Source organism: Coregonus lavaretus (genome assembly GCF_964263955.1).
Source record: "Coregonus lavaretus genome assembly, contig: HAP1_SCAFFOLD_1964, whole genome shotgun sequence".
Lineage (NCBI taxonomy): Eukaryota > Metazoa > Chordata > Actinopteri > Salmoniformes > Salmonidae > Coregonus > Coregonus lavaretus.
In genome coordinates, this window is record NW_028157706.1 from 1 (window position 1) to 26,391 (window position 26,391).

A 26,391-nucleotide genomic window follows, 5' to 3' on the forward strand; every position below is an offset into this window, starting at 1 on the left:
GAGCTCGTGCTCAAAAAGCCCCTTGACCGCGAACTGGCGCCTTACCACCAATTAATTCTGACTGCTGCAGATGGTGGAACACAAGCAAAAACCGGTTCAGCTAAAGTTAATGTACGAGTCCTGGACACCAATGACAACGTCCCTGTATTTGACAGCTCAGTGTACAAAGTCAAATTGTTAGAAAACTCACCAAAAGACACACTGGTCATCAAATTGAATGCCACAGACCTTGACGAGGGTACAAATGGGGAGGTGTACTATTCTTTCAGCAGCTACACTCCTGAGAGAGTCAGACAGATGTTCAGCATGGACAGCAACACAGGAGGGATCAGAGTGAGGAGCAATGTGGACTATGAAGAAACCAACTCTTATGAGATGTATATCCAGGCCATGGATAAAGGCCCTGGTGCTGTAGCAGCCCACTGTAAGGTGGTGGTGGAGGTGGTGGATGTGAATGACAATGTCCCAGAGATAGTCCTGTCCTCTCTCTCCAGCCCAGTGAGGGAGGATGCCCGGGCTGACACCGTGGTGGCCCTGATCAGTGTCACAGACCGGGACTCTGGTGCCAACAAACAGGTGAGCCTGGAAATACCCCCAGGCCTCCCCTTCAAGATCAAGTCCTTCAGAAACTACTACACCCTGGTCACCTCCGCCTTCCTGGACCGTGAGACCACCGCTGCCTACAATGTCACCCTCAGCGCCACTGACGGCGGCACCCCACCCCTCTCCTCCCAGAAGACCATACAGGTGGATGTGGCTGATGTGAATGACAACCCGCCGCGCTTCGAGCAGACCTCCTACACAGTCTATGTGACGGAGAACAACGCCCCCGGGGCCTCGCTGTGTACTGTGAAGGCCCAGGACTCAGATGTCAACGAGAACGGACGCATCACCTACACTGTCCTAAATGACAACAACCACGGCATCCCTGTCACCTCTTACGTCTCTGTGAAGGCCGACACAGGAGAGGCCTACGCCCTGCGCGCCTTTGACTATGAGTCACTCAGGGAGTTCCACTTCCAGGTCAAAGCTCAGGACGGGGGCATCCCACCCCTCAGCCGGGTGGCCACTGTCTACATCTACATCATGGACCAGAACGATCACGTGCCTGAGATCGTCAACCCCCCAGGCAACGGCACGCGCTCCACAGAGACAGTTCTGAAGAACGCTGAGGCTGGCGCCCTGGTGACCAAGGTGGTGGCATACGACGCAGACGCAGGTCCCAACGCTTGGCTGATCTATGTGTTGGATCAGTGCACAGACTTGGAACTGTTCAAGGTGCATGAACACACGGGGGAGATCCGCACCACACGCAGGGTCTTGGAGGACAACTCCACCTCCTTCAGCCTGACAGTGCTGGTGAGGGACCACGGCCAGCCGCCTCTCTCATCCACTGCCACCGTCAATGTGGCTGTCATGGAGGTGCCACCCAAGGTGACCCCTGACCCCAAGAGGGTCATCCGGCCCCACAGCACCCTGCTCTTTTCTAACTTGACCCTCTACCTGATCGTGGCTCTGAGCGCCACCACCTTTGTGTTCCTGGTGACTGTGGTGGTGCTGGCCATCGTGCGCTGCCATGCCTACTGCACTCAGCCTGGGTCCTGCTCCCCCTGCTGTGTATCCCAGAAGACCCCCCCTGACGGCGGGGGCAGCAGCACAGTAGGTGGTGCTGGGGGTGGTGGTGGAGGTGGGGGACAACCCAATAACAATGTGGGGCTGCGGAGAGACCTCAAGGTGGAGCCTCACTACATTGAGGTGCGTGGGAATGGCTCTATGACCAAGACCTACTGCTACAAGACCTGTCTGACGGCCACCTCAGGCAGCGACACCTTCATGTTCTATAACACAGGCCGGCCCATCAGCGGCACCTGGGGTTCCGAGCGCTTCTTCACAGGCGGCAGTGGGTTTGTACGGAGATTAAGCATGCCCGACGCTTCACTGCAAGTCTGCCCAGAGGTGCGTCATAGTTTTCCTCTTCTTTTAAGCAAAATGACTAACAAGTCATGCATGGCATAACAGAAGTATAGCCTCACAATATGCCGCCTCTCCAGATTACATACTAGGCCAGGGGTGTCAAAGATATAGCCCGCAGGAAAATATGATTTTCTCAATATACTTTAAAAGGACTAAAACCAAATCGAAACTGTGTAGAATTGATAATGGACCTACATTTATACAGACATGACTGTGTCCAGCTCGCTAATAATCACAGAAATTGATGGCGAGGAAACATAACCAATTTTCAAAGACTGAATGTGGCCCCCAGGGCAAAATGAGTTTGACACCCCTGTACTAGGCTTTAATATGTATTGGTTATGTTGGTGCTGGTTGTTTTTAGATGAGTGTTTTAGAACACATTCCATCATACCACTGTTCTTTGTTCCGTCTGTTACATGAAGGGCTGTAGATGCTCAGTGGTTCTGCATGCTAGCTGAAGTCGTTCATTGTCATATTTTTTGCTTTGTTGTCATATTCTTTTGTTTTGCCAGTACATCTTGAGACTGCGTCAGATTTGACATGTTTCTTTGAGTGTGTGTGTGTGTGTGTGTGTATGGTTGTGTGTCTGTGTGTCTCTTAGTTCCTCTCCCTTGTTGCACAGTGTAGCTACATCCTCCACCCAGCTCAGCAGTCACACTGCGTCAGTGTCAGATTGGAAGACTTTCTGGAGTCCTGCTGTATTTCTGATGATTCAGGGATTTGTAGTTCACTTTGATGTTGTCATCACATATTCAGTCAGTGCAGGTCATTTTGACTCTACCACTGGCTCATTCTCTGTCCAAGTGTGTTTGACTTCATCATATCTCACAGTGTCAGGCTTTGTGTGTGCCTGTGATTTCTCCAGTTTAAATGTGGCTGCACAGTATATGTCTGTCTGTGTCTGTGTGTGTGTGTGTGCGTGTGTGTGTGTGTGTGTGTGTGTGTGTGTGCATGCATGCATGCATGTGTGTCTTTTGTGTCTTTTCTTTCTTAAGCCACAACAACATGTCTGTGTTAAATTGCAGTAACTGAAAGATCCTCCCATATGTTTACTCTGGAATTCCTTCCTCTCCAGTCTGCCACATTGACTCCTCACTCAGAGTTCTCTCTAGTAATCTTTCCGGCTGTCTCTCCTCTCTAGAACCTATTCCACTGCAGCACTAGGCTGCCGTAGGAAAGTGTTGGCATTCATGGTCGAGCATGGCTTAGGAGTCAAGGCTGAGTGCTACAGGAAATTACAAATACAAAGCCCTGCATATGTTTACCACGACAGGGCTGGAATGTTAAGTACTTCCACATCACTCATGATAAACATGTTCTCTAACGAGGAACCACTAGTTTAAGGTCTGAATGGGGCTTTCGTTTAACCTCAGTAAGACTCCCAATAGGTGTGCTTCATTACAAACTAGAGCTCATGGAATTAACGTTCCTGGAGAGTGTGCAAATGGCTCTATTAAGCAGCTATGTCTTTTGAAATCCATGGGCGCTCTGCTTACATTAGCCATGTTTTAAGGTTGATTTGTTGTATTTTTGTCTCTGTTTAATTGGTGTGAACTCATGTTTACTCTAACGAGCAGAGATCTGGGTTGTGTGCTCTAATGGGCTGGCTGGCATACGATCTGATGCTCTGCTGTTTCAGCGCTCTGCTCTGGGGGTTGGATAGGTTGATGTCCAAAACGTTGTCAGAACGCTGTCAGAATGTAGTTTCGAGGCCACGTGGGATTGATTGGAATGTTTTGGGGTTTATGCTGGGGTCGTGGATGGGTCAAGACAGTCAGTCCATCAGTGGTGTAGGAGCAATGAGCAGAGGCATCATCTGATAAGAATGGTGGTGGAAATTAAATTAACCTCCAACCAGTGTTTCCCAGCCCCACAAATTAGATTCACTCAGAGAGGTTGTGTCTCAGAGCAGGAGATACTCCCCTCAGAATCAAACTAATGAAATAACATAATGTACCCTCTTTATCTGGGGCACCTACTGATGCCTAAACAGGTATGAGTCTTAAACTACTACAGTACTCACCCCTACCCACAGGTCTGATGTCTAGAGCTCTGATGATGTCAGTGCTTATGATTTGTATTTTCAAAATGTACATATCCAAATCTCTGAAGCTCCATTATGAACCTTCATGCAATGTTTAAACCTTGTGGAAAGCAAACTAAATTAATTGAAAAAACACACGTCCACATGGAGCAGCCTTCTGGAGGAGAACATCAATGAACTTGAGTAATGTGTGACTGCCCTAGGAGAGCCGCCCTTAACCTCTTAACCCCAGCCCACATGAGCAGGGATGGAGGATGTGGTTGCCCTGGTGATAGAGGGGTTCTTCCTGATTGGATTAGCCCAAAGCCCAGCTGCAGTGTGCCTGATGAGGCAGTCATTTACCAGGGCTGCTTGGAGCTCTGAGCTCATGGCACTCAACCAAACTGCATCAGGCCAGACACACACACACACACACACACACACACACACACACACACACACACACACACACACACACACACACACACACACACACACACACACACACACACACACACACACACACACACACACACACACACACACACACACACACACACAATACACAAACTAATCAATCCTCTCACAGAAGAACTCTCACACACACAGGGATACAGGAAATCTAAGAATGTATCAGTGTGTCTCTCAAAGTCATTGCTTTGATAAAGGACATGTGTGTGTGTGTGTATCTGATGGCAGTGGCACACTGTCTTCCAGAACTGCAGTGCTCCAATCAGGATGCAGAGCTGGGATGTGCACCATGATTCATTAATGAGACCATATCTGGCCTCACTCTGAATGAGATCAAACTAACCTCCCCCCTCTCTCTCTCTCTCTCAGCCGAAGGCCCCAAATGCTGACTGGCAATACTCCACTTCTTTGAGGGCAGGGATGCAGAGGTAAGCACTTTACTATTTTGCCCTCTTGGAACTTCTACCCTCCTTAAAAAGATTCCCAAGCTCCTTACCATTTTCAGCTCTCAGAATTACAGTATATTGCTTTAAGAGTGCATCTCAACGAAACACTATCAATTGCTTGGGGGAATATTGCTACAGTGTGTAGCCAATTTGTAGGAAATGTTGCCCCCATTTTATAGGTCTTACAGTACAGAGTCACCATGCATGTCTGCACAACAAAGACTGGGAGGCAGCCACTCTCAGACTACTACACTCTGCAGAAGCACCTGCCTGCAGACAGCATAACATGACCACAGACAGGTCTCAGATCAGATGAGCAACAGCCTCCATAACCACTAGTGGCTCCTCAACATGTGTCTGACCCCACTCAGCCCCATGTTGCCCTGTTTGGGCCAGCTGTGCCCTGGCTGTCCTGTCAGCCAACCCAGAGGGGAACACACACAGGCAGAGGCTGATGTTCTAGCCAGGCCCCAGTAGCTCTGCTCCTCTGCTCTGCCATAATTTATATAGGTCATCTACATTCCGTGCGCCACTACTCCCAGATACACAGTCCTTCAGCAGGAACTGTGAAGGACAAATGAGCTGATGAACTGACTGGGAGCTTGATCAGCCTCAGATCATCACACACACACAAATACATGCATGCACACGCACGCACATACACGCACACACACATGTACACAAGCACACGCACTCACACACACAAATGCACGCACGCACACACACACACACACTGTAAAGGGCTGCAGACTGTTTCTTTATTTACATGAATGTGTTAATCAGTAGCCCCTGGGGCTTGGTCTGTGTGTGTGTGTGTGTGTGTGTATGTGTGTGTTTGTGTGTGTGGGTGGGTGTATGCTCTCTTGAAACAAGCTCCAGTAGGCTAATCTTTTTGCGTGTGAACTGTATTACTGTACTGTATTGTATTATACTGTATTATATGGACTGGAATTACACACATCGTTCAAACCGTGATAAAGCTGAAGAGAACAAGCGATTCTGGTTCAGCACATGCGGCCTACAAAGTTACAAGTATAGGCTAGTGAATTTGATTAACATTATGAAATATACTGTAATATGGCCTGTTTGTATAATTAGTAGGCTGACATATACATAGCCTACCTTTCATAATATTTCCCCTAATGTTATTAGCCTATGCCTCCTCTTTCTCTCTCTATTGTTGCTTCATTCCTTCTTCGCTTTCAACCGATAAATGAAATACGTTTCGTTGTCCTCATCTTCATCATTCTAATGACATGCTTGAATAAAATAGGACTAGAATTAGATGCAGAAGGCTTTCACTTCTCTTCACGAAGATTGAATGGTTATGGGTCTGAATAAATAACTGCTGTAGCCTACCACCATCACACGTTCGCTCTTCTTTCACACTACCCGTGAGTTCTATTGGCTGCTGTATTTAACATTCAGCAAAAAGAGCTTGCGTCCCTTTTCGAATAGTCTATTGGTATAAGAAATGCTCAAATAAATATGTCCAACAAGCTATTCTAGTCTTAACTTTTTCTGCATGGGACTCCCAAGAGCTAAGGAGTGTTTTTTAAGGAGAGGCCAGCAGAGCACAGGTGCTTGCATATTGCGCAACAGATAGAGGCTGTAAGTTAGAAGCTTATTATGCATAACCCATCATTAATTAGCTAAATATAAGGCTAATACTGCATTGAATGTATTACATGAAAGAGGTAGGCTAGGACATCTCTATATAGGGCTATATATCAATCTAGAAAAGGATGATCTATTTTGGATGCAATTTGAATGGAGTTGATAGAGAGAGAGAAAGACTGCGAGAGAGTGCTCGTGCTTGCACTGATTCTAAAGCAATGCTATTCGAGTGATAGGCTGTTTTAAACCCTGGAGCTGCAATAAAAAAATATATAATCTTTAAAAATAAAAAACAAAGTGACCCCCGAAAGCCAGATGGAGATTGGTAAATGAGATGCTCATTCTGTGTTTATACTACTGTAGCATAGGCTATGCTGCAGCAAATGTAGGTCTACCTGTCACAAGAAAAAAAGTGACCATGATGAGATGATAGGTCTACATGCATTGAGATAGGCTGTCTGACCCGACCCTGAGCGTTGATTCATCATGCAGAGGTCGTAGAGAAGCCAGATTTAGACATTGCATATAATTTAACAGTTCCATTTCACGCCATGCTGTTCATATACAGTGGGGAAAAAAAGTATTTAGTCAGCCACCAATTGTGCAAGTTCTCCCACTTAAAAAGATGAGAGAGGCCTGTAATTTTCATCATAGGTACAAGTCAACTATGACAGACAAAATGAGAAAAAAAAAATCAAGAAAATCACATTGTAGGATTTGTTATGAATTTATTAGCAAATTATGGTGGAAAATAAGTATTTGGTCAATAACAAAAGTTACTCAATACTTTGTTATATACCCTTTGTTGGCAATGACACAGGTCAAACGTTTTCTGTAAGTCTTCACAAGGTTTTCACACACTGTTGCTGGTATTTTGGCCCATTCCTCCATGCAGATCTCCTCTAGAGCAGTGATGTTTTGGGGCTGTCGCTGGGCAACACGGACTTTCAACTCCCTCCAAAGATTTTCTATGGGGTTGAGATCTGGAGACTGGCTAGGCCACTCCAGGACCTTGAAATGCTTCTTACGAAGCCACTCCTTCGTTGCCCGGGCGGTGTGTTTGGGATCATTGTCATGCTGAAAGACCCAGCCACGTTTCATCTTCAATGCCCTTGCTGATGGAAGGAGGTTTTCACTCAAAATCTCACGATACATGGCCCCATTCATTCTTTCCTTTACACGGATCAGTCGTCCTGGTCCCTTTGCAGAAAAACAGCCCCAAAGCATGATGTTTCCACCCCCATGCTTCACAGTAGGTATTGTGTTCTTTGGATGCAACTCAGCATTCTTTGTCCTCCAAACACGACGAGTTGAGTTTTTACCAAAAAGTTATATTTTGGTTTCATCTGACATTCTCCCAATCCTCTTCTGGATCATCCAAATGCACTCAAGCAATCTTCAGACGGGCCTGGACATGTACTGGCTTAAGCAGGGGGACACGTCTCGCACTGCAGGATTTGAGTCCCTGGCGGCGTAGTGTGTTACTGATGGTAGGCTTTGTTACTTTGGTCCCAGCTCTCTGCAGGTCATTCACTAGGTCCCCCCGTGTGGTTCTGGGATTTTTGCTCACCGTTCTTGTGATCATTTTGACCCCACGGGGTGAGATCTTGCGTGGAGCCCCAGATCGAGGGAGATTATCAGTGGTCTTGTATGTCTTCCATTTCCTAATAATTGCTCCCACAGTTGATTTCTTCAAACCAAGCTGCTTACCTATTGCAGATTCAGTCTTCCCAGCCTGGTGCAGGTCTACAATTTTGTTTCTGGTGTCCTTTGACAGCTCTTTGGTCTTGGCCATAGTGGAGTTTGGAGTGTGACTGTTTGAGGTTGTGGACAGGTGTCTTTTATACTGATAACAAGTTCAAACAGGTGCCATTAATACAGGTAACGAGTGGAGGACAGAGGAGCCTCTTAAAGAAGAAGTTACAGGTCTGTGAGAGCCAGAAATCTTGCTTGTTTGTAGGTGACCAAATACTTATTTTCCACCATAATTTGCAAATAAATTCATAAAAAATCCTACAATGTGATTTTCTGGATTTTTTTCTCTCAATTTGTCTGTCATAGTTGATGTGTACCTATGATGAAAATTACAGGCCTCTCTCATCTTTTTAAGTGGGAGAACTTGCACAATTGGTGGCTGACTAAATACTTTTTTTCCCCACTGTAAATAATGTATTATAAAATACCGGTTTCTCGCAGTTATTTATCCCGGGAAAAGGGAGTGGTTTTGGGCTGTAAATCTCGGTAACCGGGTTCCCGCCATTCAACCCTTGTGTGTGTGTGTGTGTGTGTGTGTGTGTGTGTGTGTGTGTGTGTGTGTGTGTGTGTGTGTGTTGAGGGGAAGGGGAGAGGGTGTGAACACAGACTGCATAATACAGTTGAAGTCAGAAGTTTACATACACCATAGCCAAATACATTAAAACTCAATTTTTCACAATTCCTGACATTTAATCCTAGTAAACATTCCCTGTCTTAGTCCCGTGTAGCTCAGTTGGTAGAGCATTTGCGCTTGCAATGCCAGGGTTGTGGGTTCGATTCCCACGGGGGACCAGTATAAAAAAATAAATACAAATGTATGCACTCACTAACTGTAAGTCGCTCTGGATAAGAATGACTAAAATGTAAAAAAAAAATGTAAAAATGTCAATTAGGATCACCACTTTAGTTTAAGAATGTGAAATGTCAGAATAATAGTAGAGAGAATGATTTATTTTAGCTTTTAGTTCTTTCGTCACATTCGCAGTGGGTCAGAAGATTACATACACTCAATTAGTATTTGGAAGCATTGCCTTTAAATTGTTTAACTTGGGTCAAACGATTCGGGTAGCCTTCCACAAGCTTCCCACAATAAGTAGGGTGAATTTTGGCCCATTCCTCCTGACAGAGCTGGTGTAACTGAGTCAGGTTTGTAGGCCTCCTTGTTCGCACACGCTTTTTCAGTTCTGCCCACACACTTTCTATAGGATTGAGGTCAGGGCTTTGTGATAGCCACTCCAATACCTTGACTTTGTTGTCCTTAAGCCATTTTGCCACAACTTTGGAAGTATGCTTGGGGTCATTGTCCATTTGGAAGACCCATTTGCGACCAAGCTTTAACTTCCTGACTGATGTCTTTAGATGTTGCTTCAATATATCCACATAATTTTCCTTCCTCATGATGCCATCTATTTTGTGAAGTGCACCAGTCCCTCCTGCAGCAAAGCACCCCAACAGCATGATGCGTGCTTCACGGTTGGGATGGTGTTCTTCGGCTTGCAATCAACCCTCTTTTTCCTCCAAACATAACGATGGTCATTATGGCCAAACAGTTCTATTTTTGTTTCATCAGACCAGAGGACATTTCTCAAAAAAGTGCGATCTTTGTCCCCATGTGCAGTTGCAAATCGTAGTCTGGCTTTTCTATAGCGGTTTTGGAGCAGTGGCTTCTTCCTTGCTGAGCGGCCTTTCAGGTTATGTCGATATAGGACTCGTTTTACTGTGGATATAGATACTTTTGTACATGTTTCCTCCAGCATCTTCACAAGGTCCTTTGCTGTTGTTCTGGGATTGATTTTCACTTTTCGCACACAAAGTACATTCATCTCTAGGAGACAGAACGCGTCTCCATCCTGAGCGGTATGATGGCTGCATGGTCCCATGGTGTTTATACTAGCATACTATTGTTTGTACAGATGAACGTGGTACCTTCAGGTGTTTGGAAATTGCTCCCAAGGATGGACCAGACTTGTGGAGGTCTACAATTATTTTTCTGAGGTCTTGGCTGATTTCTTTTGATTTTCCCATGATGTCAAGCAAAGAGGCACTGAGTTTGAAGGTAGGCATTGAAATACATCCACAGGTATACCTCCAATCGACTCAAATGATGTCAATTAGCCTATTAGAAGCTTCTAAAGCCATGACATCATTTTCTGGAATTTTCCAAGCTGTTTAGAGGCACAGTCAACTTAGTGTATGTAAACTTCTGACCCACTGGAATTGTGATACAGTGAATTATAAGTGAAATAATCTGTCTGTAAACAATATTTGGAGAAAAAAAAACTTGTGTCATACACAAAGTAGATGTCCTAACCGACTTGCCAAAACTATAGTTTGTTAACAAGAAATGTGTGGATTGGTTGAAAAATGAGTTTTAATGACTCCGACCTAAGTGTATGTAAACTTCGGACTTGAACTGTACATGTTATATTAATAACAGCACTGCTATACAAATGGATGAATATTCTCCTCCAGGGGTAATGCTTCTCCCCTGCATACAATTGAGCCAACCAAGAATTACACAATCATCTGCTAAGAGTGCATGTCCTCCTTTTGTGTAGTATCTCAATCGAGTCTGATTTTCCAGTTTGGTTTTAATGCATTTGAGTAGGATATTTTGAGATATTGGATTGTTGATTTATCTCGTATGCAGAGAGATTGTGTATCATATCATGGTGACATAGACTTTCATGAATAATTAATATCCACCATCTTGGCATTGCTGCAGCAGAGTTTAAAATGGCACCTCCCTATCCCTCTTACTGCACACAGCCAATCCACAACCCTCGCCTCCATATTCTCCACCCACACACATCCTCCAGACACCCCATTCTGACACACCCCCACCCACACCCCTCAGCTCATATCCCTCACCAAACAAACTCTCACCCAACATCACCCAATGGGAAACCCACTATAAATGGCCCACATCTCTCTCTGAGTGATGTGTATTGCAGCAGAGAGCAGGATGGCATTTAGTTCATAAAGCAGAGGGATTCTAGTAGACACTGTGTGCTGCATTGCAGAGGTTACAGTCAGGGCTAGCTGCTCCTCTGCAAGCCTACATGTCTTACATTCATTATGCATGTTCAGGGAGAAGGGTGCGTGTTTGTGTGTCTGTGTTTTTATGTTTATGACCTTTTTCCGTATGTGTGGTTGCCAAGACAAATAATGCAGTCCTGAATGTGACTCATACATGCTCTCAGGTTTGTGTGTGTATTAGATGTGGTAGTGATTATGAATGTTGAAGTAGCATGGTTAGTTGTAACAAACAGTGGATAAGGATTGATGTACAGTACATTCGGAAAGTATTTCATTCTCCTGCCTCTATGTAACTACCACCTCCTCTCCCTATGTTTATCTCTTACCTCTTTCTTTCAATCCCATCACACCTGCTCTCTCCATCTGTCTCATTCTCTCCCTTTCCTTCCTGTCCTTCTCTCCTCCTCCTCCTCTGCATGTTTATGAGATGTTTCTTCTGTCGCTCTGCCTCTCAGTCAACACATCTGATGGGAGATGAAGTGATACAAAACAGACCATAATAACCCAAGGCAAGCCAGAGTGTCAACTTACACAGACCAGAGACACATCAGTGTGCACAGATATTTGCACACACCTTAACAGACACACAGGCACACACACACACACAAGTTCTCAGATACACATCAAACAACGATTAGACTGGCACACTGGAAACATCCACCAAATGAAATGCTGCCGGGTTTACCTAAAAAAGACTGATTAAAAACATGGTGTCAACCTTGGAGGGATAATAAGAGCATTGGAGGAGGAAGTGTGTATGTGAGTGGGAGTCTGATTTGAATAGTTATTTTGATATTGAAAGTGTATCGTCTGTTTCCGTTTCCCTTCTGATCTGTGGAGAGTATTTTTAACAGATGTCTGGACTATGGGAGTCACTTCCTGATGTCTGGACTATGGGAGTCACTTCCTGATGTCTGGACTATGGGAGTCACTTCCTGATGTCTGGACTATGGGAGTCATTTCCTGATGTCTGGACTATGGGAGTCACTTCCTGATGTCTGGACTATGGGAGTCACTTCCTGATGTCTGGACTATGGGAGTCACTTCCTGATGTCTGGACTATGGGAGTCACTTCCTGATGTCTGGACTATGGGAGTCACTTCCTGATGTCTGGACTATGGGAGTCACTTCCTGATGTCTGGACTATGGGAGTCATTTCCTGATGTCTGGACTATGGGAGTCACTTCCTGATGTCTGGACTATGGGAGTCACTTCCTTCACATGTATTTCAGCTCTTAAAATGTAACCCTTAAGCTACCGACTGGGGTCATTTTGACCCCAGAGGCATAATGTTTATCATAGCCCAAAGGTAGTTTATTCAATTCTTCAAAATGTTCATGACTTTGTCTAACCTAACGTAGCAGGTGTAGAAAGATGCCTGAGCTGAGTTCCCACTTCCGTGTTTCAGGGGAATTGGAAGTTAGGTTGAAAATACTGTATCCCTGAAAAACAGATGTTAGCGTTTTCTGGCCACTCCGCATAGGCTAGACTTTATCAATCAACTTGTTCTTAACAAATCTAAATCATTGTTTAGTGTTTCTGTATCAATATGGACAAAAACTAAAAGAAAACTAGTCCTTTGGGGTCATTTTGACCCTAGCCATAAACACCTAATTTCCCCCTATAGTAATTTGATAAATAGGATCTTTATTTTAATCTCGGTTTCTCTGGAGACATAATATGAAGTTGTACGCATCATCAGAGGGTGGAGGGGGACCTGTATCAGTCATTTTGACCAGATAGACAGATCACCTGCAGAGATCTACTGTAGCTAGCTCCCCATTTACTTGCCTAAGATTGTACTTTTCAATACCACATCGTATAACTGTGTAGAAAACCTAAATTATTCTCTGAAAATGGTTTATTCTACTGAAAATGTGATATAAATACCAGAATTCCAAACATATCCTCCAATATTCTATATATTCTATATTTATCACGGGTGATAGTTACAAAACTCATCACTGTTTCCTATATCAACATGTGGGTTGGGCCTCTCTATCTGTGAGGCGAGAGCAACATGCTCTCTTGTTTATTTATAAAGCACTTCTTTTAAAACGACCTCCATATATATCATAATTAATTTCCACCAGATATACTAATTTTAAAACCAGATCACAGATGTGGATTACATTAGAGACTCCTGTGGTCTCCACAGAGTTGGGTAGGACTGCCTTCAGTTCCTTTGCACCTTATTTATGGAACAAACTGCAGATCCAACTTAAGTTAGACACTCTGGTGTCCCTTGCCCATTTAAAAAATGTTATGGAGGATCAATATGATGTTGTCTGTGATTGTTTCTGTTGTATTGTGTTTTTGTTTTGTATGTTTGAAATGTTCTTGTCTGTATGTCTAAAACTGTACATGTCAACATGTTTACACAGGGCACAGCCGTAAAAGAGATCCAGGTTTTCCCTGTTAAAATAAAGATGAAAAAACTTGTTATGATCTGGGTGCTATATAATTTGGTTTGAAGTGACTTAGAATATGTGGGCATGCTTTTTGAAGCATGCTGCCATAGCCCCTACCACTCCCATTGTTTCACCAACAGCGATGCTTATGCTGGCTGTGGGATAAGTACATAAATAATATTTGTTTGTCAATGTCTCAAAGGATTACTTTTTGAAGTGAATTGAATCCCTTTTTGTCAATAAAATGAAATATATTTAAATGGAAGTCGTTTTTACCACATAAATATGACAAAATTAATATTTATTAAAACATTCTGAAAACTAAATGATGCTAGAATCAAATGATGGTAAATTAGCTTTTTAGTACTAATGTGGATTGTACTTTAAAACTGCACATTATATAAAGGAAAAATGCATATTTTTGTTTAACAGAATATGCAAATTAACGATAATTTTGCTAAAATAAGTCTGTTTTGGTCTTTATTTATTTTTTATAACATTAATCACATGTCTAATGATGTTTTGAAAAGACAGTTGAAATTTCGCTATGATTGTAGTTTCTTCTTGGGGTCAAAATGACCCCAGTTGGTAATCGATGTATGTAAAATATGTTGGTAGCTTGAGGGTTAAATGCAACAAAAAAAAAATTCATAGCCTTTAGGTGATAGATACTCAGAGAATGGTGGTCATGATATAAATTGTGACCTGGACTCCAATTATGACATCACCCGGAAAAATATTTGAATACAAACTTAACTGGCAGCTATTTGTGATGTCATTAATTGGAATATTCAGTCCTGAATTATGACATCATGCGGGAAAACTATGACAAAGGACTAAGTTGGTAACCTATTGTGATGTCATTAATCAGAATGTTCAGGCCTGAGTTATGACATCAGGTGGGAAAACTGACCAAGGACTGAGTTGGTAGCCTATTGTGATGCCATCAATCAGAATGTTTGAGGTATTGCATCTATAAACTATGTCACCATGTACTATCCTGTATACTGTGCTATGATACATCATGCTCTTATTTGAATCGCAAAGTAAACTGGTTGAATATGTGTGGTGAAAAGATATTGCTGACATGACCCGTGTAGCTCAGTTGGTAGAGCATGGCGTTTGCAACGCCAGGGTTGTGGGTTCGTTTCCCACGGGGGACCAGAAAAAAATGTATGCACTCACTAACTGTAAGTCGCTCTGGATAAGAGCGTCTGCTAAATGACTAAAATGTAAATGTAAATGTAATTCTAAACAACCTGGTAGGCCAGTACACACATCTGGCTGCGTTTCATATGCTATTATCAAAGCTGTACTTTACTTTCAGCTCATTAATGTGCACATATTATGTTGATACGACAGGGGATAATATGTATGTATCTAATGAGCATATGTGAATGTGTGTTTTGTGTTCCAGCTCGGTCCATATGGAGGAGTCGTCAGTGATGCAGGGAGCCCAGGGGATGCTGGTCCAGAACTGGCCCACAGTGTCCAGTGCTGCAGGTGAGATGGCTGGGCTGGGCTGGGCTGGGTTGGGCTGTTTTGGGCTGGGTGGGTGGGGGTCAAAAGTACACAGTGTTTCTCTGCTGCCAGCTCCTGTAATGGAGGCACTCTGCAGACATAGTGATGTGAAATGACAGCAGATAAATAGGAATAAGGAAGTCCGATGGGAAACACAGGTGACCTTTTGGAATCCCTGCCAGATGAATGCTAAGCATTAGCACTGAGACTTCAGAAGGAGCATGCTGGAAAGACTAGAGGAAGGCCAATGACAGACAGCGACACAGTCTGCCAAAATAAAAGAGCCAATGAGAAGCTGTCACAAGACAAGCAAATGTGGGCTTATATCTGTCTGTTGGTCAGGTAGGGGAAATTGGGACAGACTTTGATAGGTGAAGTGAAGTGTGATACTGCACCATGCCCGACTTAATGGTTGTGATGGGGTGCTGTTGGGAGTGGTACATTTGAAACCATTTACCACTGACAAAATAAGTGAAAAAGGGTAATAATTGCATCTAGCAAGGCATTCATTTGTCCATATACAGTTGAGGTCGGAAGTTTACATACACCTTAGCCAAATACATTTAAACTCAGTTTTTCACAATTCCTGACATTTAATCCTAGTAAAAATTCCCTGTCTTAGGTCAGTTAGGATCATCACTTTATTTTAAGAATGTGAAATGTCAGAATAATAGTAGAGAGAATGATTTATTTAAGCTTTTATTTCTTTCATCACATTCCCAGTGGGTCAGAAGTTTACATACACTCAGTTAGTATTTGGTAGCATTGCCTTTAAATTGTTTAACTTGGGTCAAACGTTTCGGGTAGCCTTCCACAAGCTTCCACACAATAAGTAGGGTGAATTTTGGCCCATTCCTCCTGACAGAGCTGGTGTAACTGAATCAGGTTTGTAGGCCTCCTTGCTCGCACACACTCTTTCAGTTCTGCCCACACATTTTCTATAGGATTGAGGTCAGGGCTTTGTGATGGCTACTCCAATACCTTGACTTTGTTGTCCTTAAGCCATTTTGCCACAACTTTGGAAGTATGCTTGGGGTCATTGTCCATTTGGAAGACCCATTTGCGAACAAGCTTTAACTTCCTGACTGATGTCTTGAGATGTTGCTTCAATATATCCACATCATTTTCCTTCCTCATGATGCCATCTATTTTGTGAAGCGCACCAGTCCCTCCTGCAGCAAAGCACCCCCATAGCATGATGCTGCCACCCCCGTGCTTCACGTTTGGGATGGTGTTCTTCGGCTTGCAAGCGTTCCCCTTTTTCCTCCAAACATAATGATGGTCATTATGGCCAAGCAGTTCTATTTTTGTTTCATCAGACCAGAGGACATTTCTCCAAAAAGTATGATCTTTGTCCCCATGTGCAGTTGCAAACCGTAGTCTGATTTTTTTTGGTGGTTTTGGAGCAGTGGCTTCTTCCTTGCTGAGCGGCCTTTCAGGTTATGTCGATATAGGACTCGTTTTACTGTGGATATAGATACTTTTGTACATGTTTCCTCCAGCATCTTCACAAGGTCCTTTGCTGTTGTTCTGGGATTGATTTGCACTTTTCGCACCAAAGTACGTTCATCTATAGGAGACAGAACGCGTCTCCTTCCTGAGCGGTATGACGGCTGCGTGGTCCCATGGTGTTTATACTTGCGTACTGTTGTTTGTACAGATGAAAGTGGTACCTTCAGGCGTTTGGAAATTGCTCCCAAGGATGAACCAGACTTGTGGAGGTCTACCATTTTATTTCTGAGGTCTTGGCTGATTTCTTTTGATTTTCCCATGATGTCAAGCAAAGAGGCACTGAGTTTGAAGGTAGGCCTTGAAATACATCCACAGGTACACCTCCAATTGACTAAAATTATGTCAATTAGCCTATCAGAAGCTTCTAAAGCCATGACATCATTTTCTGGAATTTTCCAAGCTGTTTATAGGCACAGTCAACTTAGTGTATGTAAACCTCTGACCCACTGGAATTGTGATACAGTGAATTATAAGTGAAATAATCTGTCTGTAAACAATTGTTGGAAAAATTACTTGTGTATGCACAAAGTAGATGTCCTAACCGACTTGCCATAACTATAGTTTGTTACCAAGAAATTTGTGGAGTGGTTGAAAAACGAGTTTTAATGACTCCAACCTAAGTGTATGTAAACTTCCGACTTCAACTGTACACAGTATCTTAGATAAAACGGAGCGAAAACAATCGCCTTTGAAGACTATTTCAGGAATCTGACTGGTAGTGAGGAGAGGGAGAGGGAAAACTAGACAGCGAGTGAGAGAGACAGAGAGGGTTGACTTGATCACATTTGACTGGTAAGCTCCTGTGGTTGTGTTCTGAGGGGTTGTCAGAATGCCTGGGCAGTGGTTTGGTGTTCCTGTCAGCTGCCTGCCTCCTATCTAATGTCTGCCAGCCCAGGCTGAGGACTCATCGATTTACTGTCCAGTGACAGGAGTTAGAGCACAGGTATAGGGCCCTAAGGTGGGTGATTGAGGTATCATCACTGTGATGGACTGAAGTGTGTGTGTGTGTGTGTGTGTGTGTGTGTGTGCAAATGCTGAAATTGTGTTGGGAGAGGGAGAGAGTGTATCAAGGTATTGATTTTTTTTCTTCCTGACTCCAATTTCTTTGAGCTTATGGAAAACTTCCACTATGTGGTCTTGCAGAAAATCCAATACTCTGTGGAGGTAGAGGACATGCAGAGTGTACTGCAGGCTACTAGTGCTGCAGCCTAGTATGCTGCAGGGTGAGACAGTTTTCATAATAGGGTAAGTAAGCAAAGCCTTATGGCTTATACAGTATATATATGATGTCATATAGCAGGATTGGCTTTGTTTCCAAATGTTGTATCAAGTAGGGTTGGAAGTGTAAAGGAAAGAATGCACATTATGCATTGTAGAAATATTGCACCTCAAATAGAGAGTATACTTCCTCAATGTGATTAATTTGAGTTACCAGCAGAGAGAGGGGAAGAGGTCAGACCAGACACAGAGCTAGATAGAGAGGGTGTTGAATAAGGCATGGCAAGACAGTCATCTCTTTTAGAGTGCTAGTGGAATTCTGAGTAATTTGGGAGAGGACAAAAGAGAGACACAGATGAGAAGGATGGTAAAGGAAAGAGAGGTATGGTGGTTTAGGATTGTCAGGGCCCTGCAGTACTGTTGTTGCTAGGGAACGCTATGTGACTTGTTTCTAGGCAACGCTGTCTAACTGAGATATTGCTGCAGCAGCACCAGCCTCCATCAACAGGGAGTGGGTGAAAGCAGTTTCCACAACAACCATTCAAAACCTGAATGGAAGACTCGTATTCAGAAACCTTAATCTAACGCATGATCTTTAAATTGGGTTGCGTGTTTGTGTAGGCCAGAAAGAAGAAGAATGGGTTGAGGAGTAACCCAGATTAGACCAGGAATAATGGACTTGAAAGTAGGACACTGGGTGCTGAAATGAGGCTAGAACCACCCCAGACAGCTGGGTACCATGGTAACCTCCTTACCGAGAGCTATAGTAACCTGCATACCAGCAGCCACAGCATGTTCATTTTAATATGATGGTCAGGGTAGAGCAGAGCTCCAAATAAGCCTTCATATTACTGGAGAAACAAAGGCACTGTGTATGCAGAGCATGTCACGCCTGCTCCTCCATAGCTCCCGCCGAGAATTAGACTTACAAAAGACTTAACATTCTGCAAATTGATACAACTCTCTCATGTAGACACGCAGAAGAGATGAAGAGAGATAGGGGGAGATAAAAACAGAGAGAGAAGAGGAAGTACAGGTATAGAACTGTTTTATGGGTTTCTTTCAATAGGTGCACATTAGATAAACACATTAGATTATTATATCGACACACACTTCACTTTCACACATGTGGACCTCTGCAAACCAATGGCAAGTTCAACTGACCTGCTTTGAGAAATAATCAATGCACTCAAAATGTTGTTGATCAGTATAGGCTACCCTCCATTAACACAAGCACAGTGGGCTTGAGGGAGGTTATGTACTTTAGGTGTGGTAATAGTGTTGTATTGTAATAACTGTGTCTTGAACAGATCAGCTTCCCCACACTAACCAGGAACAGAGGTTTAATGTAGTTTCTACTGTAAAGAAAAGGTTATGGCTGCATGCCACAATTATCTGAGCTTTTCAGTCATACTGGCTCCATCAAGCCCTAGAGAACCTAATGTACTTAAGAGGGAGTCAGAGTGGGTCTATGTGTTTGTTTCATTGTATTTGCTTTACTTTATTTCTGAGAGCTCTTGTATTGTTTGCTACAGTCATTGCAGGCATGCACACACACACACACACACACACACACACACATAGAATAGTAGGCTATATTTGAATACACCGTCCCTGTGGGACCATGCATTAATTCAATTAGGCACTCCAGCCATTTCATAATTAACCTACAAATGAAAAACAAAAATAATCTCTTTGCAGGGCCTTAGTTTAATCTCAATAAAACACAGGCAGAAAGTAGGTCAGAGCCCAGAGAAGCTGGTGTGTGCCTGAGAGCACTGTGTCTGTCGAGCCCAGAGAAGCTGGTGTGGGCCTGAGAGCAATGTGTCTGCCGAGCCCAGAGAAGTTGGTGTGGGCCTGAGAGCACTGTGTCTGTCGAGCCCAGAGAAGCTGGTGTGGGCCTGAGAGCACTGTGTCTGCAGAGCCCAGAGAAGCTGGTGTGGGCCTGAGAGCAATGTGTCTGCCGAGCCCAGAGAAGCTGGTGTGGGCCTGAGAGCCTGTGTCTGTCGAGGCCAGAGAAACTGGTGTGGGCCTGAGAGCACTGTGTCTGTCGAGCCCAGAGAAGCTGGTGTGGGCCTGAGAGAACTGTGTCTGTCGAGCTCAGAGAAGCTGGTGTGGGCCTGAGAGCACTGTGTCTGTCGAGCCCAGAGAAGCTGGTGTGGGCCTGAGAGCACTGTGTCTGTCGAGCCCAGATAAGCTGGTGTGGGCCTGAGAGCACTGTGTCTGTCGAGCCCAGAGAAGCTGGTGTGGGCCTGAGAGCACTGTTTCTGTCGAGCCCAGAGAAGCTGGTGTGGGCCTGAGAGCACTGTGTCTGCCGAGCCCAGAGAAGCTGGTGTGGGCCTGAGAGAACTGGGTCTGTCGAGCCCAGAGAAGCTGGTGTGGGCCTGAGAGAACTGTGTCTGTCGAGCCCAGAGAAGCTGGTGTGGACCTGAGAGAACTGGGTCTGTCGAGCCCAGAGAAGCTGGTGTGGACCTGAGAGAACTGGGTCTGTCGAGCCCAGAGAAGCTGGTGTGGGCCTGAGAACACTGTGTCAAATCAAATCAAATCAAATTGTATTTGACACATGCGCCGAATACAACAGATGTAGACATTACCGTGAAATGCTTACTTACAGCCCTTAACCAACAATGCATTTATGTTTCTATAAAAAAGTAAATAAAACAACAACAACAAAAAAGTGTTGAGAAAAAAAGAGCAGAAGTTAAATAAAATAACAGTAGGGAGGCTATATACAGGGGGGTACCGGTGCAGAGTCAATGTGCGGGGGCCCCGGCTAGTTGAGGTAGTTGAGGTAATATGTACATGTGGGTAGAGTTAAAGTGACTATGCATAAATCATTAACAGAGTAGCAGCAGCGTTAAAAGATGGGGTGGGGGTGGGGGGGCAGTGCAAATAGTCCGGGTAGCCATGATTAGCTGTTCAGGAGTCTTATGGCTTGGGGGTAGAAGCTGTTGAGAAGCCTTTTAGACCTAGACTTGGCGCTCTGGTACCACTTGCCGTGCGGTAGCAGAGAGAACAGTCTATGACTAGGGTGGCTGGAGTCTTTGACAATTTTGAGGGCCTTCCTCTGACACCGCCTGGTATAGAGGTCCTGGATGGCAGGAAGCTTGGCCCCAGTGATGTACTGGGCCGTACGCACTACCCTCTGTAGTGCCTTGTGGTCGGAGGCCGAGCAGTTGCCATACCAGGCGGTGATGCAACCAGTCAGGATGCTCTCGATGGTGCAGCTCTGCCAAGCCCAGAGAAGCTGGTGTGGTGTGGGCCTGAGAGCACTGTGCCTGCCGTGCCCAGAGAAGCTGGTGTGGGCCTGAGAGCACTGTGCCTGCCGAGCCCAGAGAAGCTAGTGTGGGCCTGAGAGCACTGTGTCTGCCGAGCCCAGAGAAGCTGGTGTGGGCCTGAGAGCACTGTGTCTGCCGAGCCCAGAGAAGCTGGTGTGGGCCTGAGAGCACTGTGTCTGCCGAGCCCAGAGAATATCACTCTTTGTTTCCCTTGCTAATGCCCTCTCATTTCCCCTCTTTCTTTTTCTGCATCGTTCTTCTCCTCAATCGCTGTCTCCCTTCGTATGCCTCTCTGTCTCTTGCCTGCTGGTTATAATTACATTTATTTCATATCTTCCATTATACTGCATGCTATATGAAGGAGAACTGGGTCTCACATTCTCTTAGTACTTCAGTTCAGCCTCTCAAGGCTTTCTTGGTCTTTCTCTTTCATTGTCTCTTCTGCTCGCCCTGATTCTCTCTTTCTGTCACATTCATGCTTGCATATTGTATGAGATATCTCTCTCTCTCTCCACTGCTGTGTCGAGCCCTTGTGAGAGTGGGATTAGGTTAGTGCTGGGTTTTCACAGTTCCTGTCATCCTTATGTGCTAATTCACATCACATCACAGTGTTAAACATCCCAGTCCCGCTCTGCCATTAAAGGTCAGGTCTTTCTAGTCTACCCTTGTGTTCTAAGCAGCATCACTGGCTGATATCCTCCCTGCAATACCGTTCCCCCTCTTCAGTTTATCAGTGTGCCTCTGGCTCTAATTAATTATTTTGCTTATGTATTCAGTGGTGGAAAAAGTATCCAATTGTCATACTTGAGTAAAAGTAAAGATACCTTACTAGAAAAGGACTCAATTAAAAGTGAAAGTCACCCAGTAAAATACTACTTGAGTATAAATCTAAAAGTATTTGGTTTGAAATATACTTAAGTATCAAAAGTAAATGTAATTGCTAAAATATACTTAAGTATCAAAAGTCGAAGTATGAATACATTCAAATTCCTTATATTAAGCAAACCAGATGGCCCAATTTTCTTATTTTTTAAATTTACAGATAGACAGGGACTATCTCCAACACTCAGACATAATTTACAAATGAAGCATTTGTGTTTAGTGAGTCCGCCAGATCAGAGGCAGTAGGGATGACCAGGGATGTTCTCTTGATAAGTGTGTGAAATTGACCATTATCCTGTCCTGCTAAGCATATCAAAATGTAACAGGTGTCAGGGAAAATGCATGGAGTAAAAAGTACAATATTTCTTTAGAAATGTAGTGAAGTAAAAGTTATCAAAAATAGAAATAGTAAAGTAAAGTACACATGCCCGAAAAATCACTTAAGTAGTACTTTAAAGTATTTTTACTTACGTACTTTACACCACTGGCTGTATTACAGGTGGTAAAACTTTACCTCAGCCAGAAATAGGAGACTGAATAAGGCTCACTTTATGTGTGGTAGAATGTGCTGGTATGTTCAGAATCTCACTGTGGTGTTGAATAATAATGATGATGATGATGATGAAGATGGTGATGGTGATGATAATGAATAAGACATAGCTCTTCTCTCTCACTCTGTTTCTTCTCTTTCTCTCTTGTAGATGGTGAGGGGGGTGAGCTGTCCCCTCCGGTTGGAGCTGGCATCGACAGTAACAGCTGGCACTTCCGTTACGGGCCTGGCCCGGGCTACGGCCCCCCTCAGGTCCTGAAGCCTGGAGAGATTCCCCCTGAAGCCTTCATCATCCCCGGCTCCCCCGCCATCATCTCAATCCGCCAGGGCCCGGGAGGAGAGGACGACAAGAGCGATTTCATTTCCTTCAGCAAGAAGGAGGAAGCCAAGAAGAAGAAAAAGAAGAAGAAGGAGAAGAAAGACAAGAAAGAAAAGGGGAAGGAGGATGCGGACGAGTAGAGAAGGAAGGGGAGATATGAAAACAGAGCTACCAACTAAAGTCCAAATAACAGCTGCAAGACAAAAAGCCAAATGTATATTTTAGAAGCAGGAGAGCCTCCCTGTCTTGTGTTTGCATAGTTAAGTCTGCCCAGCCAAGTCCCCATTAGCAGAGGCCTATCTCTATAAAACATGTAAGCAGCCAAAAGTAGCCTCTGCCATGTTGGCCCTCTGAGGCTTCCATACCTCTGGCTATGAAACAGGCTTTTTAAATAGATTTAATAGGCTCTCATTAGACAGACATTTGCTGAAAGACAAAAATCTATTTGATTAGAATAACCTTTCTATAAAGATGATTATGCAATCAACTACCGATGCCCAGACTTTTCATATATAAAATGCCATATGTGAGAGAAACCTCACATACCCTATTAATGGTGGTGCTACAGTCCTGCCAGCCCGCCTCCCCAACTTGGCTTGAAATGGTACGCTCCTCCCTGGCCCTTCTGGCCCCTTGTTGGCATCTCTGTCTTTACTCCGCCGCCTGTCTCCTCTGCTCTCCTGATTGGAGGGGGAGAGGAGGAGTTCGATCTGACAAAGAGTGACACAGAGGCTCTCATCTACAGTAAGATGGAAGCCTTGTGGGAAAGAAAGAGTCGGTTTTTTTTCTACAAAAAATTGTAAAACATAAAGTGGCGCAAACAAGACACCTGACGTGTATATGTACAGTGAGCTGTGTGAGATTGGAATGGGTTGAGATTAGTGCTGGCCAGGATTGAAGGCTGGATTAGGCTGCCCGTGTTCTGGATTAGGCTGCCCATGGGGTGTTTCATGCCTGGCTCTGTTGGCACTGTTGGCAGCACAGGGCAGGGGCTAAAGACCTGGCCCCGCCTTCTCACCTAGAACACAAAATAGGTCAGTGTGGCCTTGGACCCACAGTCTGTGCAGCACACAACCACTATAACACACACACACACATTAGACAGTCAGGGCGGACATACACACACCTCTCTTGATAGTGTACAGCTCTAACCCAGCCAAAAGACTGAGGCCTATTACAGTGGGCTCTTTTCTATGGAGTGTAATATATGACAGGAACTTTGCTTGTTGTTTCATTTCTGTTCAAGCCTGATCCCCCCCGCTTCTGTCAGTGAATGTTCAATAGTCAATGTTCAATAGTTCTTAAAGCCCCGCCCCCTTACCTCGCCCGCTTTGGTGCTTGTAGGATTCGCTCGCACGCCTCCTCTGTTGTCCCTCGACTCCTCCGTCCTCCGATCACCATGTTCAGGAGGCCTCTCTCAAAGACACTCTTAACTTCTGATAACTTGTTCCTCTGTAAACACAGCAACATAATTATCCTGTATAACACACACACACAAATAAACACACACACACACATTTTTGGTTAGCTTTAACCGAGCCTTGGTACTGAAATATCAAGGTTCCTAGCACTGTTTTGGGGACAAGTTGCCGTCTCTTCCACCAGTTATATACAGGGTAGTGGGGGAAACATAAGGAGCATAGCAGAAATATGGACTGGCTTCCTTCTGTCCAGATGGAGAGAAAAAGAGGGATGGAAGGAAGTAGAAGGAAGGACAGACAAGTGGATTTGTAGTGATGGGCTCTCCAGTCCACAGACATTCCCCAGAGAGCTTTGTTGCTGTGTTAAACTCTTTGCTCATATTGTGATGAAAAGGAAGCATCAGCAGCATTGAGTCTTCTCCAGAATAGAGCATCTCCAGGATGAACTCAGTGTGTGTGGGGGCTAATTCCACAACATCTCCTACTCACCTCTCTGTTTCCTCTTCGTGGCTGATATCTGACCTATCAGAGGGGACAGAGGGGGGATGCTAGCGCTGCTATTGGACTGAATCCCCCCATATTATACACATGCTCCCCCTTCAGGTGTGAATCAGTGCTGTCAGATCACTAAGTGGCTGTTTGCATGTTAAACGCAGTGGAAAGAGGTACTATATATAGATCTATATAGATAGATATGTTTTTCATTTCCTTCAACCATTTATCACAAACTCAGAGATATGAATATTGTCTCTACTGAAATATGTATACATACTCACTCTGGAAAACACACATACACATATACTATATATTCCTAGACAAACATACAGGAATCACTTTTTTTATCCTGTTGAAGTTCAATTAAAATAACCTTCTAGATATAAGTAATGCTGTAGTTATGCTATGAAATGTTATTTTTTGTTTATGCCCTTATGATTTTGGAGGATTACAAAATCAGTCCTTTACCTTGTGTTAAGCTATTAACTGATGATCAAAGAAACACTGTAACGTAATACTGAATCATTTATTCACCTTCGATATATATCCCGAACCCCCTTTATAATCTTTTTTTATAATGTTGAGAAAGAAAACCTTATAAACAAAATTGTCCAAAAAAAGATGCAAAACTTGATGTACTCTCTGCTTGTGTGTAGTGAATGTTTCCTCAGTCATCTGGTGCCTGGATGGCACTAAGCAGTCGACTGTGACAGTGCAGATCTGTTAATAACCTTTTTGCACACCTGCTCATCAGTGTAATGGTGATATAGTGATTTTTCTTTTTTCTTATTTGATGGATCTGGTATTGTGTTTTGTTTATAAATCACAAATAAAATGTTATTTCTTAAATATTGGAAAAAGTTGTCTGTGGCCTTGATTTCAACTAACTGCTAAGAATAAGGGACCCAGCAGCCTAGTTAGTTGGGTTTGGGGCACACAGTTGGACAGCAGACGGAGTATCGTGATCAAAACAGTGGTTTTATTTAGTGTTGTAGGCCTACTGCAAAATTGATAATTACATATATTTACACATTTTGCATACAATTGACAAAAAAGATCCAAAGTACTGTAGCAACCTAACGGCTACAAGAGAAAAACGCTCAAAAACTGCAGAAAGACCCACACAAACACCCCTGAGTCTAATACCTGAGAGCTAAACCAACGAGAAGGGTCTGCCTGTGACCCGCGTCCAGAGAAACTCCAGGGAAGAACAGCCCAGGGAAACCAAGCCCCCTCTTGCTTCTCTTTCTATTGGATCCAGCTACTTTCTCATTCTACGGGTCGACTAGCATTGTAGCAAAGCCTAACCCTAACCCTTTTCCTAACCTTAACCTCATTCCCCTAACCTGCTATGTTAATTATCCTAACCTGCTACGTTAATTATCCTAACCTGCTACGTTAGATCTCCTAACCTGCTATTAGTGCTATGGGCAATTCTGACCAGGCCTGCAGATGA

At 44.1% G+C, this 26,391-nt stretch overlaps 1 protein-coding gene across 1 annotated transcript; it reads left to right on the plus strand.

Annotated features, from left to right (window-relative positions):
• Positions 1-6: 6 nt before the first annotated feature.
• On the plus strand, positions 7-25,784 carry LOC311125034 (protocadherin alpha-C2-like; the record flags this gene model as incomplete). The annotated part of the gene is made up of 4 exons (XM_084199119.1): positions 7-1,956; positions 4,841-4,899; positions 15,157-15,242; positions 22,852-25,784. Coding segments are annotated over 4 exons (2,403 nt in total), but the record flags the coding sequence as incomplete, so codon positions are not given.
• Positions 25,785-26,391: the final 607 nt, after the last annotated feature.